The 26525-nt window shown below is 38.9% G+C and overlaps 1 protein-coding gene across 2 annotated transcripts in view; it reads right to left on the bottom strand.

Annotated features, from left to right (window-relative positions):
• KCNQ1 (potassium voltage-gated channel subfamily Q member 1) overlaps window positions 1–26525 on the bottom strand; it is a 353161-nt gene that overhangs the window by 286292 nt on the left and 40344 nt on the right. For both annotated transcript variants that reach the window (XM_031049067.2, XM_005149194.3), the window contains exon 2: window positions 24599–24689. In XM_031049067.2, coding sequence (XP_030904927.1) covers window positions 24599–24689 — 91 coding nt within the window. The remainder of the gene's footprint in view (window positions 1–24598; window positions 24690–26525) is intronic.

The following is a 26525-nucleotide window of genomic DNA, read 5'->3' as shown; positions in this document are numbered from 1 at the left end:
ACACTTCTCATTCAACCACACATGCTCAAACAGAAATCACAGGTAGGGCTTCTCAAAGACTGACAGTTCTGCTATCAAATAAATAAAAAGGAGATATACAGTCCAGGCTTAGGCCTGTCCATACATTTTCATTTTCCAGTTCACCGTGGTAACAACAACCCACTGAGGTCAAATATACACAATCAGGAGTAGGTGTCAGTAGTGGGTGGGAGGTGGTGGAAGGTCAAGCATTTATTTGTGCCCTACACAATTAGGATGTTGCTCTTGGGCTTCTTGTAAGATACTTTTCTGGAAGCATTATATTTATAGAAGAGCTGTTGTCTACTATGTTCTTCTCTTGGCACATAAAAAATACATAATGATGTCCTCACGTGCAAATGGAAAAAAGCTTGCACTCTTTAATTTCCTCCAAAATTCTACATGTTACATAGGATAGTATGAGCTGATAAATTTTTCTGGTTAATAAAAAACACAACAGCGTACCCAACCACCATATCCTCAGTATAACCTCTGCATACTGGATGCAGAATTTGTTTTGCAAAATCAATTAGAAATTTTACTGTATTGTACACAAAATTATGATCTGTAATTTATTTCATTGATCTTCAACAGCTCAAGACATTTACACATATTGACCCCTTATTCTGAGTTATTTGTAGCCATGTGAGCTGTTTAGAATATTTCTTTTGAAAATAGTTAAGAGTTAATTGACTCAAGATTTTGGGTGTGGAGAGTGAATTTTCTAGAGGATGTTAACACAGACAGTACCTCAGACTATACAGAGCTCTGCTAAGATGAAAGGCTCAGAGACTTCACTGAATAATAAGAGTTTGTGTAAGCAAAAGAAATAAATATTTACAAAGAGAAAACCGTCTTTCAATTCCTAAAACCTACCCCCATACTGAAGAATGGTCATCATACTACACAGAAACATTACCATGGGGAAGAACAAGCAGTGGGGGAATGAGCACAAGAAATAGCCTTCCTTACAAAAATATTTATCGGAAAGTAGTTAGATAATCTTTGACTTTTTAAACTGCTGAACCAGTCAGTTCTATCTCATGTTCAGCATCATACTATTAAATTAAGTCAAAAGTTTCTGGGGTTACTATCAGATGAAATGAGCTAATTTCCCCCGAGAATTAGCTACACTGACCAGATGTCTTTAGCCATCTATTCCCCAGATCAAGCCGGAGCAGCACATGCAATGCCTTCTCTGTTACTATGGAGATGGGTTTTCCCATCCACTATGCAGCCGGGCATATAGTAGCTACCAGCTGTTGTCTCGACCCATACTCCATCACGAGAGACTGAGGAAAGAAAGTGAGAAATGTAGGGCTGCGCTTCTCCCCCCTCCCGCCCCAGACCTCATAAACTTTAACCACAGCATCCAACCCTGAATCTTCTTAGCTGCCGCTTGAGCTTGTTGATATTGTTTAAAGCTGCCTTACAGTGCTTTCTCTGCTGGTTTTACAGACTTGTAATAGGCCAGCGGCAGCACCAACCACTTGGTATAACATGTTCAATTGCTGGGCTGGAAACTTAAGGCTTCCCCAACTCATGCTTCTATAGCCCAACTTTCCCATCTAAATGGTTTTATGAGCTTAAATCTAAATCTCCAGCAGTAACCCATTTCAGGTTCCTGACATTATTCTCGCTCCATACTTTCAAAGAAAAATTTTGTGGATTAATGGCTCCCTATCCTTCCTGCAAGCCTGCCTTCAATTCCCATTGGTTTTTAACTCCAGTGGAACTTTAATCCTTCTCTAACCATGCTGATGAGCTGCAGAGAAACAACACTGGTTAGGATTTTCATTCTTGTGTTTTCTTTTTGAATGCAGCCAAGTTCAAATGTCTAATTATAACATTGCAGAGTTAATGATCAATTTAACAAAGGCTTTAGAGTATCTTTGAAGTCATAACAACAAGCCAAAGGGGGGTTTAAAACGTTAACTGCCCAGGGAGCCTGGGTAGAGGGCTTTCTTAGGATTATCTCTCTCACTTAACAACAAAGTTGACTCATTTCAGAATACTTCCAAGCAACTCCATGGTTTGATCTGGTTGCCACATAGCACAGAGCTGTAGCTAGTGTTTATTTTATAGCTCTGAGCAGCACCAATCATTAATTCAAGCATGTTTAATTCAATGTCCTTCAACTACTCAGTCATGCCTATTTCTAACTTTTAAGCAACTACAGAAAGGTACAGCTTGTCACCACATTTATATCTAATAGGCACTAATCGCTAAGGTTAGATATACAATGTAAGTAGAGTATATATTAAGACAGCTACAAGTGATGTTCACTTAAATGTATGACATGCAGCCTCTGCTCCTTTTGCTTAAGGCATACTTTTTTCCCCACTTATCACACAGGCTGAATTTGCCTTAAGATGTATGTAGCTCCTGCTGATGCCAGTGAGCTATAAATACACAGAGGACACACTCTGACCTGTTTACTTTTTAAGCTGATATATGTAGCCACTCATATTTTGTATATATGACACACCATTACAATGCTGAATCAGCACATCCAGAAATAACAATAAGGGCATGCTTGGCCTAGGGAAGCACACAGACACACAAAAAAAGCATTCGGGCTCCTCCTCACTTTCATTTTACAGCAATCTTGCCAGTCAGAATCACTGGACATATTCTGCAGAGGGCTTTTTATGTCCCCCCTCAGGTATCAGACAAGGATGAAAGTGAAAGGCATTGACCTGCTGATGAAGGTTAAGCAAGGAGTCAGGACAGCAAAGGAGCTATAAATGAGGGGGCAGCCATTACTGGTCCTCCAAAGTGAGCCAAGGTGGAAAAAAACTACAAAATTTCATGCTGCCTGCACAGTCTCCACCAACACTTCCCTTTGTACTATACTGACAAACAGCTCTGAACATTTTCTCCTTCAAAATTACAAGTGAGGAAAACTTCCATAGCAAGAAGCAGAAACAGTCTCCAGAGCTGGGCACTATAAGAGGAACATTTCACAGGTTTGACTGGTCAGTTTAAAAGCCACCATGTGGCTTGCACTGTCACAAGGCTGTAACGAAGACCTTCTAAGCACTTAGGGGTTTGTATATGGGGCATTACCAATAAAGAAAATGTACATTTTTTAGTAAATGTAAATGTTTAGTAAATGTTTAGAAAATGTACTTTTTTAGTCTTGTACTGCAGTTGTAGACCAAAATGGTTGTATGCTGATATGTAAGATAAGTAAAAGCTGGATAAACTACATCAGAGAAAAATCAGTGTTTCCTCTCTAAATCAACCAAAGCAATCACATTTCCTTTCAGATGTCCTGGGAGATTACATCTCTTACTGCTTTCTTCATTTAAACCCAGCTTCCCTCATTTAAACCCAGCTTCCCTAGATCTTATTGATGTGGCCATTTCCACTTCATGGTGAGTTTGCTCATTACATTCAGGCACTTACCATTATGGCCCTACCACAGCAAAGGATTTACAGATGCTTGAGACTGAAGATCACTTAAAGTATGATAAAATGTAAAGCAGTGAAGAAGTGGGAGCAGTCAGTCTGTATCATGCTAAAAAAGGCTTTCAATGAATATCTGAATACAACACTGCTGCAACAAGATCATGGACCTTTCCCATTTATTTTAACTCCAAAGAATACTAGTTGTTCCAGAAATGATCGGGACACTTTTAATCCACAGAAGGAATGCTTTTTTGTTCTATTTTAAAAACAATTTTGCTAGAAAAATCACATGATGAAATGGTATTTGAACATTGTATCACAAGAATCCCTACCATTCCTTCAAAGCATACAACACGCATTGTATACAGCAGTATAGAAATGTGTATTTTTTATAAAAAACAACTGCATCCAAAAAAACAGGAACTTAGGTATAAAGGTTTTTTTGCTTCTCCATACTTTTAAACAAAGTCCTTATGCTTTCAATCAGAAAATCAAACAAGCTCATTAGCTCTCCTGAGAACATACAGGACCCTGAAACCAGGGGTGCATCACAAGGCACGTTTTTGGTTGATAGAGCTACACAACAGCTATAAATATGCATTACATCCTGAGACAAAGTCTTCACAAGTGTTTCAGTGGTTTATTAACCCTTATCATACCTTCCAAAGCAGTGTAAGCTCTAGGAACAAGATCTGCACACCTGTAACGAAAGCTGGATTTTTTAAGCATAAACTGTGCTAGAGAGAGGCCACCTGTCAACTTCACCTGCATCAGAAAGATTCACCCATGCTTTTTAGAGACTTTAGAGGATTATATTTCATTCCATAAATGCAATTAGGCCTGCATTCCTCCCACCTCACTTTCTGCTCTTAGCTGGAAAACCGATAGGCCCACCAATGAATTTGTGCAGGAGAAGGGCACCTACAGAAACATGTTGAGGCTCTAATATGAGATTACACCTCAAGTGTGGAGGTGTAACCTCAGTTGCCTGTGATTAGATGGCAAGCATTGGTGCTTGAGCCTCAAGCAAAAGCAGCACTCAGGTTCCTGAAAGCTATGAAGTGCAAGTAAAAAAACCACCCAAATAATAAAAAGAAGCTTTGACATACTACAGAGATGAATGCAATGATTTTCTGCTAGATCCAACAGCGGGGATAATAAGTGAATGCATGCCAGCTCTTCAGTAGGCCATAAAATTCTCAATTCTATTGCATTAATTTAATCTGAGACCAACAAAAGTTTAAACCAATGACCCAGACTGCGAACTACTGAACAGCAAAGGAGCAAGCCACTGCAGATGTCACTGTCACCCATCTCTAATGGGAATGACTCCCACTCAGGGGAATGGGCAGATGAATTTTTTCTTAGCCATTGATATTAAACTCAACTGAAACTGTTGCACAGATACTGGCTCAAAGCTTTTTTAGGCAGAACCACCTCCATGCAACACAGCATTTTACAGTTCCTTCTTACCTCAGATTCTCAATGCCTAGAAAAGCCCAGGGAGACAGACTTCAATTTTAGACATGATGTTTTGTTGAGCAATGTATATTGAAAAAGCTGCCACTGCTAGCTTGTCACTTATTGTGCCAATTTATCAAGTGGTTTGTATCTAGTAGATCATAGCTGTAAGTTTTTTGCACAAGAAAGTTCCTTAACATAAAAATACAATAGGTAGAGTCCCAAAAAAGGGACAGTTTTGAATCATAATTGCTGTAGACCCTACAAATGTTAAAGAAGTGATAAGCAACATGACAGTATCTCACAAACACTAAGGGAACATCATGCAGTACAAGGCTCTTGTAACTGCCATCTTTCCCTCCAGAAAGTTGCAAAGCATAAGTGCCCAAGGCAGCATAAACACTATCAAAAGCTGAAATCTCTGTCCAAACAGGAAGAAGTACCTAGGTTCAATATACAAATGAAAGGTTAGACAACATTGTCATTTCTTTTCACCTTTATGTTAAAGTAATCATTTGGATACGTACCTAAATTACCTATCTACTGCCAGATGTGTTTTTAAATGCATTTCAAGACATGCACATTGCACTATTATAATTCTTTATTAATCATATAAATTTCTAAAACAGATAGATACGTAACTTCTAGAGTCCACCTGTTTTGATTCATCTAATGCAAGACAGAAATAAAACATGTTATTTAAAGCTTCCCATAACAGTACATTCATCAAGGATACTTGATCAAAGCATTTGCTTTGATTGTGCCATATTTGTTTAACTACTACTACTGCTTACTCTAACCCATATTAGAGTTCTGAAGAACATAACCTGGGCAGATGCCAGAAGAATGTAGCTTTTAAACATAACCTTATATTCAAAGAGTGAAATCAAGTTCTAACAACATAAGCAAGCAAAATTCTGTCACATACACAAACCTTTCCTGTGTGGTTTTTTTTTTTCAAAATATTTATTGGCAAAAACAGGATTTAGGTTGTTTTCCTTACAAATATTTCAGAAGACAGTAGAGAAATTCATGCATGGCTTTTGCTATTACAAGAGCTATTTGAACAAACTCGGTAGTTTTACTTTAGTATTTTGGTAACCAGAAAATTAAGCATTTCACTGACTTCTATATGGCTTGCTTGCTTTAGGCCAAGTCTTTAGGGAGGGTTTGGTTTGTCTTTTAGTCTGGTGTGTTTATCTGTTAATCAGAATCACATTCTCACACTTGGTATTTTCTGACTTTGTGACATAACTGGGTGGTGGGTGGATGCCAGGAGCCCACTAAAGCTACCTTACCACTCCGCTCCTCAGCCAGACTGGGGAGAGAAACATATAACCAAAGGCTCCTGGATTGAGATATAGACAGGGAGATCATTTCCCAGTTGCCATCACAGGCAAAACAGACTTGGGGAAATCAGTTTTATTATGAAACAAATTGGAATAGGGTAATGAGATACAAACCAAGGTCTTAAAAACCAAGGTCTCATACACTTTCCCCTACCCCCTTCCTTTCTTCCCAGGCTCAACTTTAATCCTGAATTCTCTGCCTCCTCCCTCCAGCAGCACAGGGTGACAAGGAATGGTGGTTGCAGTCAGTTCACCACAGGTCTCTGCTGTTCCTTCCTCCTCAGAGGAAGGACTCCTCATACTTTTCACCCCCTCCAGCGTGCGGTCCCTCCCACAAGAGACAGTCCTCCACAAACTTTTCCAACATCAGTCTTTCCCTGCAGGCTACAGCTCTTCATGTACTACTTCAGCGTGGGTCCCGTCCATGGGGTGCAGTCCTTCAGGAATAAACTGCTCCAACATGGGACCCCTGTGGGGTCACAGGTCCTGCCAGAAAACCTGCTCCAGCCTGGGCTCCTCTTTGCAGATCCTGCCAGGACCCTGCTTCAGCATGGGCTTCCCAGGAAGTCACAGCCTCCTGTGGGAATCCCCCTCCTCTGGTGTGGGGTCCTACAAAGACTGCAGGTGGAGATCTGCTCCACAATTGACCTACATGTGCTGCAACGGGACAGCCTGCCTCACCATGGTCTGCACCATGAGCTGCAGGGGAATCTCTGCTCCAGCTCACGGAGCACCTCCTGCCCTCCTGCACTGACCTTGGTGCCTGCAAAGCTGCTTCTCATGTTCTCACACCTCTCTCCAGCTGCAGTTGCTCAGGCTTGGGGTATTTTTCTCCTTAAACATGTTATCCTACAGGTGCTACCTCTGCCACAGATGGATTCTGGCTTGGCCAGCAGCAGCTCCTTCTTGGAGCTGGCTGGCCTTGGCCCTATTTGACATAGCAGAAGCTTCTAGGAGTTTCCCAGAAAAGCCATTCCCATATCCCTCCACTATCAAAACCTTGCCACGCAAACCCAATACACCAGTAATTAATTGATATAATTTAATTGTATAATGGTCATTGATTCAGACACATTGGTTAATATATCTTTTTACACTCCATGTTCTCAATTGCTCTTAACTGTTCTTTCTAGACTGTAGGGTACACTAACACAAACAACTGCAGAATAAGAATCATGTGTGATTTAACAAAGCATATTCATAAATAGACTGTTCTGTGCACATAGACCAAAGAGAAAAGAGTAACATTTACAGCAAATTACTAGGTTATAGGACAGTCTTGTTACACACTTGGTGTGTGGAAAGATGTAAACATATATATTTACTCTGAATTGGCAGTAATGCCACTCTGAATCAGTGGTGATACTTCTCTGAAATCCAAAACTCCACAAAAGGCCACAACTTGATTTCAAGTGCACTGAAAAATACAAGAGGTAGGCACCAAACCTGAATCTAAAATCCCACCCATGTACGAAGAGGAGTTAAGCATCTGCAGCTCACCATTTTAAATTACAAGTGCAACCTTTGTATCTAATAAAGCTTAACAGCAGCACTGCAGGCATTAATATTTTGGGCTTAAAAAACTGTTTGAAGGTTTGGTCCATATGTGTTCACAGTGCAGCTGGCAGGGAGGATCAAAGCAAAATGCAGCTGAAAACACGACTTCTTAGGCAAAGGTTTGTCACGTTTCACAGGGTTTCCATTTCCCATTGCTAATAATGAATCTGTCCCTGCCAGCTGAATCAATTACACCGATGAAGGCAGGTTTCACAGTGCAGGACCACTGAACATTTCAAAACTTGAATAGGTGCCCCAAATTTCAGGTGGTAACAAACATGCAGGAGGCACAGTTCTCAACCTGCAGCAATAGTTACCTCTTCAGGCTCCTGAGGGTAACCTCTCTAAACAGCACCTACATCAGGACTGCTGTAAATGCCAACCCTAACAGCAGCACTTCAGGGAAGGAGATTGAAACAAATACAAACCATGATTCTTGAAAGCAGCGACTGAAAGAAAGATTTTAATGCAGGTGTTCTCGGTCACTGCACCAGCAATGTCGCTCTCCTTTGCACTCCTACTAAAATGGTGTTTTGTACAAGTCCACTTCACACAGAAGAGGACTCCTGACAATCAGGAGTCAAAACCAAGCTTACAAATATTATTGTTTCTTCTAGACAAAAAGCAAATCTCCTCAAAGCAGTCTGCAAAGAGCAAAGCTCTTTGTGAACATAGTAAATGCCTTCAGCTACCTAAAATACAATGTTTATTTTACTTCAAAGATTTTTAGACTAAATTACCCTAAAGCAAGAAGTGCAAGCACTTTCTTTACCAAATTCTTAAAACATGCCAATTGGTCTAGACCTGCACATCACAGGCTAGCATAAATAAGTGCATCTTTCATAAAATTTATTCCATAAACAGAAGCTAGACCACTGGACAGATGCAGCAGCTGTATTTTAAACATCCTGGCATGTTTTTCAGCCCCATTTCCGTTTTCCTGCACCTTCCTTTCAGTCTGGCCCCACCCTTGGAGTCAGGCATCTTCCCTTGGGGGTGGATATACTGGCACAGCTCAGCCAGATGTTTTGAGGGAAGCTTCATTCCCTAACTGATGCTTGCTCAAGAGACAGAAGAGGTACTGCTCCACACTGAATTCCCACCCCCCATCAGTTCTAGTCAAGCTTTCCAACTTGTTTAATACCTAAAATAAGAAGCCAGCTCACAGAAGAAAACAGAGGGACAGTATATGACAAAAGATACCCTATTTACTTGATGGTTCAGACCTCTGTAGTTAGTACTAACAGGTACTTTGCTACCTACAAAAACAGAGCACAGGTCTGGGGAAGTGTCCTTCAGTCCAGCCCACCTACTGCTTTTATTCTTCAATACTTAAGTTTCAATATTATGCTTGGGCCCAGAGCACAAGGGGCCCTCACTGACAGCCAATTCCCAGGCACCACAAGTAGCATACAAAATTGCAGCAGCAATCACAGAAGCGCATTCTTGGAAGCTCACAGGAAGCCAAGGGTGCAGATCACTAAATTTTGCTCTTGCTCAAGGACAGGCTTGCCTGCTCTCCTCCAAGGTCTTCATCAGCTAGAAAGGCAAATATTCCCAGGAAACCCTGACAGCCATAGAGGTACTAGAAGAGCTGGAAGGTAGATGACAAATTTTAACAGCATTTAGTACATTAGCTATTACAGATTTTTCTTTCAATAACTGATTTTCTCAGGGAGGTTGAGTACCCAGCTGTAGATTCCAACAGTTTTTCTTAGTCTTCCCTGCAATCATATCATTCCATGGAAATATTAGCCTTCATTTTGTAATATGTTAATGGAGAATGAAGAAACATTTTTTTTTTAGATTTGGACCATGAAATAAAAGCTACAGATTAATCTGAGACATGCTTAAGCATAATCCCACAGCTTTCTCATTTATTATGAATTTTCTGGCTTTTGAGGTGAAGACAATGAATCTAGGAGTCTATTCCAGTTTATAAGCGATACAGTTAAAAAAAAGTTTCTCTTGGGAAAAAGCTTGCCTGGTGACACTGGCAACACTGGTGACTGACCCCTAGGGAAGTGGGACAATCACACACAGATGGGAAATAGCTAGGAAAGAACTACATGCAAGCACTGAAACATTAGACCCTACCTAGTGGCTGGAAACTCAAGTGTGAGCTCCAGATGCTGAAGTCCGAAAGCATTAGCATCATTGTTCGGGAACTGATACTAAGTGACAGATAGATTATATTACATAAAGTTCAATTTCTGGCTTCCCACAATGGCTCCTAATTCAAACAAAGGCCTGATAAACTACTGACAATAAATAAATCAAAGTAAAAAGAACACTGCTTTGAAACTATAACCTTAGAGCCAGGAACATTACAGTAAACTCATTTGTTAAAAGGACTGCTTGATTTTGACCTAATACTACCTTACCAAAGCAACTGAAAACTACTGATTTCTCATGCTGTGATTGGAGATGAATAAAAACCTAAAAGATTACACATAAAAAGCCTTCTTTGTTCTGTATATCACTTCCACTATGCTGGTCTATCTAATGCCATTGTTTTTCCTTTTATTCCACAGCACATGAAAGTTATCTTACTGGGAAATAAAACAAAATTAAAAGAGAGGAACACAAACTTTTGGGAAAAATTTTTACTATTTATTCTCAGCCTTCCACCCAAGCATAAACATAAACAAGAAAAAGAGTAGCAGTTTTAATGGATGCACCATACCAGTTCAATTTTCATTTTTGTTTTAAAATGTTCACTATTCTTTTGGTCCTGAAGCCTCTCAGAACAAAGTCAGGGATTAATATTAATATAAAAGTGACTAAAAGATATTTTAATTTTAAAAAGCTGACATGCAAGCAGAGTGATACCATGCATGAAAGCCTAAATGCACATTCAGAAAGGCAACGTGAGTCACTCACAACTCTAAAAGGGCAGAAGCATACACACACACAAATTTTAATTGACATTGGCTTTCTGTGCATTTGAATTCTCCACACCTGGTAGACCGCTTCAGTCAGTAATAATTTTCAAGCTCAAGCTAGGGAAGGAATGACAGAAGATACAATTCCAAATGTCACAGATGAGTAACATTTGTAATTCATTCACAAGTTACAATACTCTAGAAGTCCCTGTTTCAAGAGGTGACAGAAATACAGAAATGGCAAGAAGTATGTGATTGTGAACTTCATCCCTCATCCAAGCCACTTAGCATTTCCTCCTCCACCTTTTGCATCTTTGCACAAAAGGGTTCACTGACAGTCTCCATCATCTTACTCCAAATCTCTAAAGCAACTAGTCTTTGTAAGTGAAGAATGTCTATCTCAATATCTACTTTAAATACTACGAAAAAAAAGTAAGACCTATTAGCAACTTCATCAATGCCGCACCAAATTTAAAAGCAAGAAGGAGACAGCTGTGTCAAGGAAGAGACAACTCAGAGAGAGATAATGGTCATTGGAAATAAGAGATGTTTCTCCTGCTTGTCTCCTTTTCCTCTCCATAACAAATGGATATTTAAGACTAAAGCTAGTCATGGGGTGCCCTGCATTTTTATGCCATTCTATGTTCAAAGCACCATAGCAGCAGAACCTCTCGCTTCTCATCTGCTGTTTTCCAGATGATCACCCTACCAGATGCAAGTAGCAATAACCTACACATTTGTGGGAAATCTACAGGGAGCATAGCGCTGAGGAGTTCTTATATTAAAAAGACCTTAAAATCTGTTACCTGACCCTGTTTAGTGTCAATCTAAAGCGAAAGAGGATATTTGTCTGGATTAGCATTGACTTCCTCTCCCTAGCAAAGAGCACAAGCAAGACTGCTGTGAGAAAAGGACCAAAAGATAACACCTTACCCCATGCACTTACAAACACTAGTCTCTTCTTTCTAAGTAAAATAAAATTGCAGATACAAAATCAGAAGAAATGAGAATTTAGATACAAATCACAGAGCTCATTACATATCTACGAAGACAGAATTTGGTTTTAAAGAGAGAAACATCCCTTCATTTAAATAATGAAATAAAACGAAGCTGCCCGAGATGTGAAACCTAATGGTCCCTTGTGTCCGGACATTTAGAAACCAGAGTTCAGAGGCTTTCCAAAAGTAGAATCAACTCCTGAAAGAGCTTTCTCTTAATTACTTCCCTAGCATTTCAGAACCAGCATTTGTTGACCTTGAGAAAGCAAAGATTGACAGGCTGCCTGTTTGTTTTGGGATTTGTCATTTGACAGAAAGGCTACAGAGTGCATTTCTGTGCCACTTGATGCATGGCTGAGCTTCTCACCTCTGACTCTCACTAGCCATTAACCTGACAAAGTCAATTAAGAAAAGAAAAGAAAATTTCATGTTATCGCTATACCACTTGAAAGCTTTTTCCAACTTTTTAACATGGAGTATCCTAGTTTTGTTACCAAAATATAAAACTAGGTCTTTGTTTAGAAAGTTACTCACTTTGATTACTGCTGCAAACCTTGTTCTGCTTTCAAGGTCTACAACATAGATTTGCTCCCTCCACCTTACTCACTGTATCACAAAAGTAACTACATACCATGACTCATAGTGATTAAATATTTAACTATTTTCCTAATGAGCTGAATCCTAACATGCAAGTACAGAAACACATGTCATTATGTCTGAAAAATCCTACTCATATCCAAGCAGCTTTTTTTTATTTTTACATATATACACACACTCACACACAAGGAATCTGTAAGGCAAGTTGCTACTGTCAGGACTAGTCTACACACATATTCAGTACTGGCATTCTGTGTAGGGATATGTGAGAGTAGGGGCTTGGCGATGGTTTTATTTTTTCTTTTTCCTTTTTACCACAATAGTTGCAGTAATTCAAACCCAAATATGCCTGGTACTGTATCAGTAATAATGATGACATAATAGTACAATTATACCCTATGGGACTAGGCTACACTGACGTATTCAATCACATGCTCATTCATGATCACTTCAAAGGCAGCAAGAGATTGAAGATATTACCACACCCAACTCCTCCTTACAGCACCTCTCATCTTGGAGATTACCACCCACAAAGCTGAACAACAGTAACTCATTGTGGAAGTGCTCAGCCCTATTTGATCCAAAGGTGGTTAAAAGCAAAGAAAGCTTTCTGGGGCAGTTAGGCACTGCAACAGATTATGAAAGCAAATGCAGTACAATCCAGTTCTGGGCAGAGTAAAAATCTGTTGAGGGGCAGCAGCAAAGATGACTAATCTATCAGATGACTGCTTCTTAAGCTTTTCCAGAGAGACATGCTTCTGCAACTGTATCTACACTCTGCCTGTCCTAGCAGAATTTGAACAAAACAGCTTTTGTTTGTAGAGACTGCTTAGCTGCCAATTTGAGTTCAATAACTGGCTCTGAATTACAGTAAGCATGCCTAGACCTGTAGGATAAAATTAATTTCAGTCAAGTCGGTCTCAATCAGCTGTCAGGTTGTCCTGCAGCAAAACAGTTGTAAAGCAAACGTAAAATGCTACTTAAAATACTTAATTCATTATTCAGTCACATCAATAAAGAGAGGCAGTATGTAAAATAAGGCCCAGAATCTCCACTTTCATAGGTAAACAAAGTTTTCAAAGTTTTAAATTAAAAAAATTATACAATAAATTAGATATATTTCTCTTTTCAGTGTTAAGATCACTGAGGTCCATCATTGAACCCAAAGGCATGCAGCAGGCCAAAACTGGGACTTCTGTAAGTCATGTTCTCTCTCTGCTTCTATGCCTGGTTGCGCAAGAGGCTCCTCACACTTCTTTCTGCTCACCTTTACACCACCTTATCTCTTTAGGCTGCAAGGTCTACAAGGGTAGGAACTTTGGAATCTTTTAGAACGTGTGAGCCCTCAATCTACTAGGTGTTGTACTTGATCTTACAGGGAGAGCCCTTTGAATGGGCTTTAAACAAGACACAAGGACACAAACCAGCTTGTAAATTATGTTGCAGATAAAGTTTCCATCACAATTCTAATTATCAAAAGCTAACAAATCTTAACTCTACAGTTCCACAAACACTTTAAGCCAACCCTGCTGCCAAAAGAAACAACCTCATCTGGCCAAAAAAAAAAAAAGTTAGTTTGAACCTATCTGGGTTCTCCCAGGCAGTTTACAACATAGCTGCACAAATGCTTGTGTTGGCACAAAGAATGGAGCAGCAGGACCATTTCTTCAGGTGGCAGTGCCAATTTATGCAGGCAAAATTCTTGAAAGTGCAGCCCAGGTTCTCTGAAGGCTTAATGTCACAAAGCCAAGTAAGGGTGGAAGAGCTACAAGTCACCCAATTTTACTCATAAAACTGCTAATACTCACCTCCCAAGAATGCTACAAGGTTAAGTACCTTTGTGTTTGTAAGGCATTACAGAAGACAGATGAGTAAATATTTCATTTTCTCTCCTCCCTTTTCCCCTGCCCTGGACACTAAGTATAACTCATTCCAAATTTCACAGACTAAATCAATGACTTTGAGCAGCTCCTAAAAGGTAGCTGTCAAGCTCCCTGCCTATAGGCCAGATGGAGGTTAGTCATCATATGCATGTATTCTGATCTAAAACAGTTCACAACGTTGCAGCCAAAACACCACTGAAATATGTTGTATCCACCCTGCTGCAGGGACCATGAAACAGTCAATTTACCTCTACAGCAGACCTCCTTTCTCACCTTGATCTGGGCAACAGATGCAGATGGATAAAGTACGAGTAAATCAGCTCCTTTTGCATTCATTCCCATGTAAACACATCCTGTCAAGCTGACAAAATCAACAGCGAAAAGGAGTGTTTCTGAAAGGTACCTTAATAAGGATGTTAACAGCATACTGGAGGGAAAAAAAGGTCAGCCTTGGTGTCATTAGCATAAGGGAAACCATCAAAGTGAGGCAGTACATAGCTTGCTTTCACAGACTGGGTGTGAAAACAGGCATTTTGGTTATTTTGTTATTCCTCCAAAGTCCTGCTGTTTCTGAGTCTCAATTCTCCATCATATTGAAAAAATGCTCATGTTCTATGGCTTAGATGAAAACACCTGATGTAAAGAACACACAAAGGTACAAGTCCCCAAAATCAATGAACAACTGGGATAGCTGAGTAGTGCAGAAGTTTTAGAGCATCTGTTTCAATGTTAGGTACCTAAAGGCAACTCAGAAAAACCAACAGAACTTGCTCTGTTGCACAGTCTCTTATGCTGTTACTAACAGGGCACATGGGCTACTGTCCTTCTTTGTAGACAATACACAGGACATACCAGAAATGTCGCAGCTCTCTGGGTTATCAAGACTTCTCCAACAGCTCAGTACATACACCAGTTTCTAAGCTCTACAACAGGATTATTTTATAAGCTGACATAACGAGCAAATGCCATTCTATGTATTACTAGCCACTCAATAGGTAGCTCTAATAACCTCTTTCACGTGAGCTTTCCGAATACTGAGATAAAATAGGATTGGGCCTCATATTACAACAGGAACAATCCCAGAAACCCTTTGTGCAAGACAAGTTTAACAGAACTGAAGCTTCAGTCATGCTGACATTTTTCACACTACAAAATAAATTTGATAAAAATAAATTTAAAACACTAAACGTGAGATAAATACAGCTTGCAGTTACATAAATCAAACTCTCATGCTTCCTATGTTCTACCTAAGTACAATCAGACACTGTTCAAAAAACCTTTCGTATTACACCACAATCCTGCTAATATTTATGCACACAGGAAGCTCTGCTGAAGTCATGATGACTACTCATATGCACAGTTAAACATACTGTACAACTGCAAGTCTCATGCCATAAAAACTTCACTTATAAATGTAGAACCTAATTTGGTCACCTATACCATAAACATAAAAATACAGCATATAAACTCTTTATTTTTTTTTCTCCTCTCTCCTAAAACCATGGAATAAACTCTCAGTAGGGTGGAGTTAACAGAGACACTGCCCAATACAAACTAAATCCAGCTAGAAGTATTTTTTCAAATCATTGCTAAAATCAGAAATATGTTCTATATATAGAATTATACATACATATGTAAACAAGCATACCCTTAAATACATATGAAGAAACAACAGGGTGAGCTCTATATCATCTTTTACCTTCTCTATGCACAGACAGGTATTTGATACCTTTTTTGCAGTGCGGCAAGTTTGTAAGAGGATTCATTTACTCATTCCCTTTCCAAGAGCAGCTAGTGCTCAGTGCTGAGATATGCTTTCCTACCATCAAATGCAGAAGTCAAGAAATGAAATAATGAAGCTTTTAGAAAGTGAATACATAGACACTTAACTTTAGAAACTGCCAAGAAAAAGAAAGCCACCAAGAAGTCCAGTTGCTCTAATTTTTTTTAGCCAGTTAATTGAACCCACTTAATCCAATGCAGGAAAGTAAAATTCTTAATGCATTCAATTTAAGTTATTTTCTCTCTACTAACTCCTGAAACCTCCCTTTCTTCTAAGGCATTGGCACTCACTGCTCTGCTGCACTACAATTACACCACACCTGCAGAGTTTATTCCAGTTTTGCCTACCAAGGGCCACTTAAAGCCATTCAAGAGCCACTAGCTAGTGACAGCTGGCAAACTCAAACCTGTCTCAGTAGTCTATCATATGTAATCAATTGTAAATAGAACTTCAACAGACTCATCCCATTATTTCCCAGCTAATTCCCCCTGGGAAAACAAGCCAGCAAGTTTCCACTTTGAATCATGAAGCTAGTTTTGTCCTGTCTCTCCTCCCCAGCTCCTCCCTTTCCACTCTCTTTGCATCAGTTCACTGCACTGTTTCAGTTTTTCAGCTTGATATCCGTTATGTTATGTCAGCTGTTACATTACGCTTAAAACAATAGACTCCAGCTGGCTGAGGTCAGATGTGAAAACAAGGACCTAACAAAGCCAGAGACCCTCCAGTTATACTGAAATTGAGATACACACTGAATGTAGCACTTAATGACAAACTACTTTCCAGACATTTGGGCAAAGCATAAAGGAAACACCTGTCACTGCAAACATTACACACTAATCCAGATAAACCCTAAATTTAAAAATCTTTCTTTTCACTGCTTGGCTCTATACTATGCACCAGTATTTCTCAAGTTTAATGTTTTAAAATTGTTTTTCCAAGATGGAATTTGTAGTACCTTGCTTGTTTATTAAAATACTAAATAGTGAAAAACATGCATCATTTCAAAGAAAATATGCTTACCATATTTCTTCTAGAGTTTACCAGCAAAGGTTCTGAGTTTGACATGGATTTACACCCTACAGATGTTTAGTCAAAATTTAACCCATAAGTAGAAAGCCTGGCAAAAGTGAACAGATGTAACCATGAATGAAATACACTTTTTTCAGTGGTGACATTTTCTTAGACACACCTTTGAACAGATTTTATTGCAATGCAGCTACACTAAAAAATAAACAGACAAAACACCAGTATGCTATGTGATCCATGAGAGCAAACACAAGCTCTTTAGAACAGGTGCACTACTAACAACTGTGGGGCACATATTCCCTTATTTTTCAAAACACTGTATGCAATATAGATTGTAATTAGTATAAGAATTGTAATTGTATTGATAATAATTGTAATAATTTCTGAAAACTGTCATGCTACTGTAGTTCACATATAAAAAGCTGTGAAGTTTGCTTAGCGTCAAGACAAGTGGACATGTGCTCACTTAAGTCTCACTGCTGGTGAGGGAGATCATCATGTCAGATCATGTAGGCCACCAAGCAGCCAGCAGAAGGCATCAGTCTATCACCAGTGATTCTTGCTGTCCTGCAATCTGTCAGCAGCTCCACCCTGAGCTTCAGGAAGACTCTTCACAGAGTCTGTCTTAATCTTCAGAGTTTGAGCCCCAATAGATGCTTAGCGCTTTACAGCCATCTCATCCCAATGTACCGTGGGGATAAACACTAAATTGCAACTCCTTTACTTACAGGGATGTATTTGCAGACTTCATTTTCAGGTATACCACCACGGAACTCAAGGTACAGAAATCCAAGAAGAGGATGTTTGTTTTTTTCCCCTCATAGTTCTTAGAAAAGGCAGAAACAGAAATAACCAATTTTCTGCATACAAGTTTCTCCTTCTTTTATCTTTTTTAACTTCTTCCCCCCCCCCCCCCCCCACTGAAAAAGAAGCACCTAAGCCAATAGCAAGAGCATACCTGAGAGGACATAACATACTGGAAATTTTTCAGTGTGTTAACATGTTTAGTTTTTTCTTCTCCATGCAAATACTTGCCCAGCTCACTTCACTGAAAGCCTTAATTGTTCTCACTTTTTTTCTAAAAGCCATCCACATGATGAGAAATCAGGTAAGACCAACAGCATGAATTTTGTGGCTACAACCACAAAGCAGCGAGAGCTGTCCCTGGCAGCAACATTTACACAGCTCTTTTCTTCCACCTCCCTCTCCCAGAGTTATTTTTGTTGATTACTCATAAAACACACCAAGCCTATGTGAAAAACCATCTCTTTATTAATAGTTCTTAAAAAACATATTTTTATCTACTTCAGGACACCATCCAAGGTCTGAATGCAACCACCCTAGATGAGACACAGTGTAGTCCATTGCTGCCCTCTACAGGTTTAAAAGGGAAACAAGAGCTCCCTTTTTGTGAAAGTGTTCTGTTTTCAGCACACGTGAAAACAAAAACCAGCTCATCTTTCACTTACCAGTCTTAGCACAGTTTTCTTCCATATCTCCTCTTCATTCCTTCCTGGCATTCCTTTTCAGATCAGGCTTCATCTACACCAAACAATAACTACACGCTTGGCTTGTACCAACAACAACCTTTTGGTTGGTTGGTTTGTGGGGAGGGGAGAGATTATTTATTTGGTGGTGGGGGGTTCTGGTTGGTTTTTTTGGGCTGTTTGTTGGTTTGTTTTCCAGCTTATTGGGGGTTTTTGTTTGGTTTCGGGTTTTTTTAAGCCCATTTCATTAAATTGGTTCAGCTGTCCCTAACAGACCATCCAATATTATTTCCACATCATAAGCATCTGATTTGGCTCCTCAGACCTCTCCAGAATGGACATAAAGCAGAATTTAAGATGGATTAAAAATCATGTTCACACAATCTTCTGAACCAAATTAATTAGCCTTTTGTGATATCCTGTCACTTTTGGCCACTTCTAAATGACATTATTTTTGCCCTGCAAACTGTATTGCTCTGGAACTGGTCATTTGAATTAGCCTCCAAGTCATATCTAATGAACTTCTGTTTCTGTTGGAACTCGACTAGATAATGAAACAACTGAACAAGTGCATTCATGCTATACAGACATTTTACGTGAGTGACTCATTTCACGTCTCCTTTTATCAGCGGTGCTCAGTGACAGGATGAGGACCAATAGCCATAAACCAGAACAGAAGAAGCTTCACCTCAACCTGCGGAAGACCTTCTTTACGTTGAGGGTGGCAGGGCACTGGAACAGGCTGCCCAAGGTGTCATGGAGTCTCCCTCTCTGGAGACATTCAAAACCCACCTGGATGTGTCCCTGTGCAACCTGCTCTCGGTGGCTCTGCATCGGCAGGAGAGGTTGGACTAGCTGACCTCCAGAGGTCTCTTCCAATCCTAATGATTCTGTGAGGTCGTAATTACATCCCTTTAACATCACATTTACATTGAACACATAATTCTCCTATACAGAAGAGGGGAGTTGACAAGGGATTGCTTTGCAAACAGCTGGAACAAGTTGTTACTACTAGCAGCATTTAAAACCATCACAGCTGATTTTGCAAAGAAGCAAATTAGAAGCACTCATATTATGTGCCAGACCAGGTACAAACATCAGAACCACAGACTGAAGCACCTGAGTTCAGACAGACAGGAAGCTCCTTGTTTCAGCTACTAACTGTACTATCCCCTAATTAAAATGGGGCAGGGAATTTTAATTTCTATTCATATTTCTTGAACCTTCGAATCACATTTGGCCTATTTACTATAAACTAAAATGTAGAGAAAGCTGCAATTCTCAGCTTCAGCCATCAATGGCACAACCCCCTGACAGGTCTATCTGCAGGTCCAGCAAAGGAACAGGATTGAAGTCCACCACGCGTGTCTTCTACACCTGTCTGACTTTGGGTCAGACTGAGGCTGCAAGGACAAATTTTCACTTTCTCAGTTACAGCTGTTCTTTAGAGAGAGCCTGTAGACTAGATCAGTCTGTAAAGCTATCCCTGGGCATCCTTTACAGATATTAATCCCATTTCGTTTTTTTAAAGCATGAAAAAGCCCCGGAGTCCAGATCATAAGTCTCAGCCTTGGCCTTCTCAATCAAAGAAGATAATCAGGAAAAAAAAAAAGAATAAAATGCTGGAGCCACTTTTAAACTATTTGAACCATTTGTTCTCTGTGAAGACCATCTTCAGGATCAAAATCCATAGGTATTTTTCTCTTTCTTTCTCATAAGACCCCCGAGACACTCCAGCAAACAAAACCTAAGGCTTATACTCAGAACTAAAGATTATATTTAAAAAAAGAAATAAAATCTAGATTTCTTGTAGGCCTAGACTTTATGCCACTTTCTCTTAACAGCAGGAATCATTTCGATGCAAACAATGTAAATTTTGATCACCCAAAACTATTACCATTTATCTTAACTGACAGTCTTTTTAATGTTTGAAAATTGTTTAATATCTTCAGTAAGAAGTACACTAAAGTAGAAAAGGAAACAGAAAGCTGGAAAGAGCTTATATTTTCATTATAAAAACATAACCTTACTTTTTTTCTTCTTTGTTGGAATCAATATTGAAATGAGATTCCTACCAGAAAATAGCTTTTTCAGACACACTAAATATCCCTTGGTTCAGCAGAATATTTAATCCCCTTGGATCAGGCACTTGGATTTTCTTAGATCATGCTGAGATAACAGCATTCTGCTGTGTTCTGGCACCATAAAATCCTTGCTTATGAAAATAAAAGAAAAATATGGCCTCTCTGGGAGCATACATCTCTGAATTACTTTTTTTCCATAGTTTAAATATAGTCTCAAAATCAATTTTTACACAGATATACCACATTCTCTTTATGACTCATGGCAAAAGCTCTCCCGCACCAGTATTTTAAACGGGCCAAGTGTACATATACCCTTCAAAATGATAATACTTTCTCAGTCTTGGCTCAGACTCTAGCTCACGCTGGGCAAGTGCCAACAAGTAACTGAAGTCAAACCCCTCCAACAGCACCATCTAGTGAAAAAAAGTTAAAATAAACACATGCAAATTTAAACAGTTTTCCCTGCTTTCTGGAAACTAACAAAAGAACAATTGTCTCCTAATCTCCCATTACAACCGCATTTAGGTATAGCTTTCATCAAGGCTCTTTGCCTTGTGAAGTGAGGTGACAAGTAGAGAAAGATTCAGCAACTAATTATAAGCTTTTTGTCTAAAACTGGAACACCACTTGCAACACAGGGTAAACTTTCCCTTGTTTCTTTTTCCACTGTTAAACTTGCATTTTTCTTGTTATGAAAAATAGAAGCATTTTTTAAATGCTGTAAAATTATTGATTATGTATCTTCTATTTTCTCCTCTAGTAGTGCAAGGCACTATTATAAAAAAAACAAAATTAAAAATAAATAATATCATCTCAGCAACTTTTTTAGCTCTTATTTTCATGTAATTGTAATATCTTATATGACTATATTATTGAAGCATAAGATTCTTGTTCATGAAAATGGGCATACAGCTTCCGTTTTTAATGTGACCAGTATCCTTGATTTCAAAAAGACTTTGCTGAAGTTGTGTAGGTGCTTAGATCTTTCACAGGGTCAGAGCAAAATACTTAGGCTACATGCAGGATGTAAAGCAGTATAGCTCTTAATTGTTCTCAAGGGTCTTGTCTGAATATTTTTTCAGTCAGGGGAACAGATTCTGTACTTTTCCCAACATGTATCTTCACACTATGCAACTCACAATTGAGTTATACAATGGATTTTGTAACAATTGCAGTTTGCTTATAACATACACAAGCTTTTACAGTAATTCCACTTCATTTTCAAGATGAATCAGATTTCCAGTGCCCATGCAGTAAGCTCATCTAACCAGATTTGCTCTGTGGGGCTATTCAGCTCAGCATACCCACATGCTAACTCTGAGCATTCATTTTCAGGCATTCAGCACGAGTCGCTTCTTGCATTTCTAAACCTGTGGCTACCTGGTCAAAGTCTCCCTCCCACCAAATTACAAGTCCAAAAACCTGAAACAGGCAAAATTCCAAAGCATGACAATGTACATTTGATACCACTAAGTATTTCGGCCTTACATTTGATGCACTACAAAGTATAATTCATTTAGAGAGAATTCTACTCTACATAAGAAATGTCAAAAATAAAAGGCAGTCCGTTCTTGAAAAAACTTCATTAATTTTCCCTTTTGAATGCATGTAAGGAATGGCTCTTGATTTTATAATCTTCAAAAGAAATTGCTAAATGTCTGTGTTACTTTAATTATTTTAATCTCACAGAGCATATACTCAGGCAGCATAACTCAAGTTTCATGGAATGATTTGTAGTCTTAGAAACTTAAAATTCTACATGGCCAAAGGTTCCCTCCTTCTCACTGTCCCAGTTAAATCCAAGCAGAAAAGCCTTTCCCAAGATTCCCATACTCCTCCTGGTAGGTTGTTGCAACACTGCTGCTCCTTTGAGATCTCTCTCAGTATTTGTTTGCCCTTCTTAGCTCACCTACAATGTCAGTGTTACCTACTTTCATTGTGTGGTTCCAAATTAAAACTATTAATGTGGTATAACTAAAAGGCCTTCTACAAACAAAGAGAAATTAATTCCTACTGCAAAGCAGTAGACAGAGTGCTCTCCTAAGCGTTAGTAAGACTCCTTACCTTACATCAATATTTGGGTTAGAAGCTTGCACTGTGGATTTTCCTGTTTTGCTTTTTAATTCATGTATGCTGTTACACTTTCTTTGCATCTTACAGTTTCTCTTCAACCAGTCATCTGTGATTAACTCCCCCCTTCAACAATTCAGTTACATCTCATTTTTACTGCTTGTAAAGATATATTAGAGGTGAAAGTAAAATCTTAAAATAAGAACAAAATAGGAAATTTCACCAGGTAGACACTAACAAGAACCTGATTCTGACATTTATATTTGTGTTGCAAGGTGCCACAACTTCTTTGAAAGGCCCCCAAAACTGGACAGAGCAGAGAACACATTGGCCCATCTACTGCTGTGGTCACCATAAGCTGCTTAATTTTCTTGAAAATTACCACAGTTAATCCTTTAAGAAAAACAATACCAGAATATGCCATTACTGAACAAACTGCTGAATTCCCAAAAAAAAACATTATAGTAGAACTTCAATGTTAAAAGTTGACCGTAGTTTTTCTCATGATATAGAATAGGAACACTGATTCACACCACTTAGAGAGATAAAACAGACACCCAAAACATAATGGGTATTACATACATTGCATGTAATCCTGAATACACTTCATATATATTACACTGGATGTATTACACACATGCAGACAATATATACTGCATGCAGTATGAACATACAAATCTGATTGCATGATTTCAAGGAGAAAACATCAGTGGCAATCCTATCACTGGAATTTATTTAACTGAAAAAAAAAAACCCACACATGTAAAACATTATGATATATTGCAAAGATAAATGAAATATCACCACAAGTGAAATTCATCACAGAAACTGGTAGAAGTATCCATAACTAATAGTTATGGATAAAAAAAAAAAAAGCCAAACAAACAAAACAGTGAAACAAAAGAAATGCTTGTACAGACTCTCGCAGCTGGCAACTAATTATAAAGCTACACCTAAGAGTTCAAATATATTCCAAGTCAGTTAAAAGTAATATACCAGGCATGAAGGTAACTTAAATAGATATAGTATGACTGACAAATTAATATATATTATATATTCTTATTCTTACATTCTTCATATTAGGTATAAAACCTTAGTATACTGAATAGATAAAATAACAAAAATATAATAATCTATGTGGTTTTAAAGTTATTTTTTTCCTGCTAATAATGATATCATACATAATAATATTACTGGTGCACTGCTAAATGAATGTTGAACAAACATTTAAATGGCTGGTTAGCATTTTCTCAATACAGTCACTGTTTTCACATGTAAAATAATGGTCACTTATTTACAAATTCAGGGAAATCAACAATTTAGCAGGGAGTACCCTACCATGGACATACACTGAGAACAAATATATAAATTTTCTGTATGTTTAAAACCATGCTTCTTGAAATTCAAAACTAAAACTCTTCAATGAAATCTAAGCTGGCAGAACAGTAATAGTCTCAGAACATTTCTTGACACATATCTGTTATAGCACTAGTGTACTAAAAACAAAAGGTAACTATGCTTTCTCTAATAAAGGCAAAGTGAGTATGACAAGTGGAGCAAGTTGTCTTAACCCTAAAGTCAATGAAAATACATGAGTTTTCCACTTGTGAAAAAGACAAACCTGACACCAGCTAAAAACCAGGACTTCTACTTAGTTTTTTTCCCCCTCTATGGTGAGGTGTCTGGCCTTCAGTATGACTGAAAAATGGATTAACCTGAGCAATATAAGGGATTCAAGTTTAATTAGAACAGCCATGTGAGTTACACACCACACAAATGCATTCATTATACGCCATACAAGAGTTTTGTGCTACCATGACTTCTGGTATTTCTTTGGCTTCACAGACTTGTTAGGGAAAAGCAGAAAAGCCTCTTGTCAATTCAACCATAAGGAACATTCTGCTAGATATGGTACAAACTCCTGACATCAGAATTTGCACATTAAGAACAAACGTACATCAATGGCTTTAACGTCTACGTACATACCATCCAAAATAACGTCCCTGTAGCGAGAGCTGCATACTGTTCAATTGTAGAAAGCACGCTGAAGATAAGGCATATCAGCACAATAAGGAAGCTGTAAATAAAATAAATATATAAATTTTAAAAAAAAACTTATGTAACAGTCTAATAAGAACCTAGAGGGATGTCAGATAATTATGTCATTACAAATTATCTGTAAGCACACACAAGTCATTTGTATTGGAGTATCTTAAAACACAGCTGGTAAGTTTGAGTGATCCTGCTTCATGCTGGGGACTTTATTTCTCTTCAGACACTAAGTTTTTGGGTTGGACATTAATAAATGAAACCACACAACATTATCAGCCTTAACCTACTGTTTAAACCTTGCTGTTTCCTAGCCCCTCCAGAAAACAGCATTCCTTGCTCTTTCCCATTGTAGGGACCACTACAGCTGAATCACCACCCCACCCCCAACATATTTCAAATACTTGCATTTTTGCTGTTCCAAATTCTAATAAACTGCAAAAGAAAAACCAACTAAGCCAGAATTTAAAAGCCTCTGCCCACACTTTTATAACCAATCCCCAAATGGCCCCAGATAAATAAAATCTAGGATTTGGCATTTGAAATACAACCTAGGTGTGATTCCATTTTTAAATAAACAAAACTTCAACTATCAGAGAGAGATAGAGACTAAACATAAGGGTTTGTTCCCTGGTCCCCCCTGCCCAGGTGAGTCCTTAAGGAGATGGTCCTGGTTCTCTGGAGAGTATCCAGTGGAGTACCACAGAGATGATTAATAGTCTGATCCTCTCATGAGGAGAGATTGCAGAAGCTGGGCCTGTTTAGCCTAGAGAAGAGGAGACCGAGGGGGGATCTCATTAGTGCATACAAATACCCCAAAGGTACGTGTTAGGATGGTGGTGCTCTTCTCAGTGGTTCCCAGTGACAGGGCAAGGAGCAATGGCCATAAACTAAAACACAAGAAGTTTCACCTCAACATGAGAAAGAACTACTTTAACACTGAGGGTGGCAGAGCATTGAAAGAGGCTCTGGAGACATTCAAAACCCACCCGGACATGCTCTTGCGTAACCTGCTGTAGGTGGCCCTGCCTTGGCCGTGGGGTTTCATTAGATGATCTCCAGAGGTCCCACCAAACCTATAATGGTTCTGTGATTCTGTAAGATTCTGAACTGCTGGGGAACTGCAGCAAACTCAGCCCAACTACCTGTAGCCCCCTAGAAAGCCTCTTCACCCAGACGGAAAGCAAGGCTGCCCAGCCCCACAGCCTCTGCCTTCAAACCCCTTCGCTGAGCAGCTCCAGCTGTACCCACCGCCCCACAGGGCTGCTGCTTGCTCTAAAGGAACATAAGGCATTTGGGAAGCAAAACATTTAACACTTGAACTGGATGCTATCCACTATACACTGCTATAGCCATCTTCCAGTTCCCAAACAATTGCGTGTTTCTTTTTAAAACATGACAAGAGCAGTGAACAAGACTTAAAACATTCACTTATTAAACACAGAGCTAGTTGTTAGGTATATTTTCCACAATTGTGTTGAGACAAGCAATACCAATCCTTTGGACTTGACAGAAACCTGCTGCAAAATCTAGCAACTAAATCATTATGTGTACTCTGTTACAGATCTCCAAAATGGTTAATCAGGGTTTTTTCTTCCCCTTAGAAAAAACAACAACAAAAAATTGATGTAATAAATAAAACTGAGCTCAAGAGGAGAAGTATTAAAACCAACCATCAGTGGCTGCAAACTGGCAGAGCCTTTATCTTTTTCACGTAAGTAAGAACTTGATTGAGTGAATCTTTTGAAAGCCCATGTGAGTCAAGCACACACACAGACAACTGATACTGTAAACATTACAAAATTGTGGAGAGAAGGTTTGCAGGTAATTAGGTACAAATATCAGATTAGTAAGTGATAATGAA

Source organism: Melopsittacus undulatus, chromosome 4 (genome assembly GCF_012275295.1).
Source record: "Melopsittacus undulatus isolate bMelUnd1 chromosome 4, bMelUnd1.mat.Z, whole genome shotgun sequence".
NCBI classification, from domain to species: domain Eukaryota; kingdom Metazoa; phylum Chordata; class Aves; order Psittaciformes; family Psittaculidae; genus Melopsittacus; species Melopsittacus undulatus.
The sequence above is the reverse complement of the archived record's forward strand: the minus strand, read 5'-3'. Positions and strand labels throughout refer to the sequence as shown.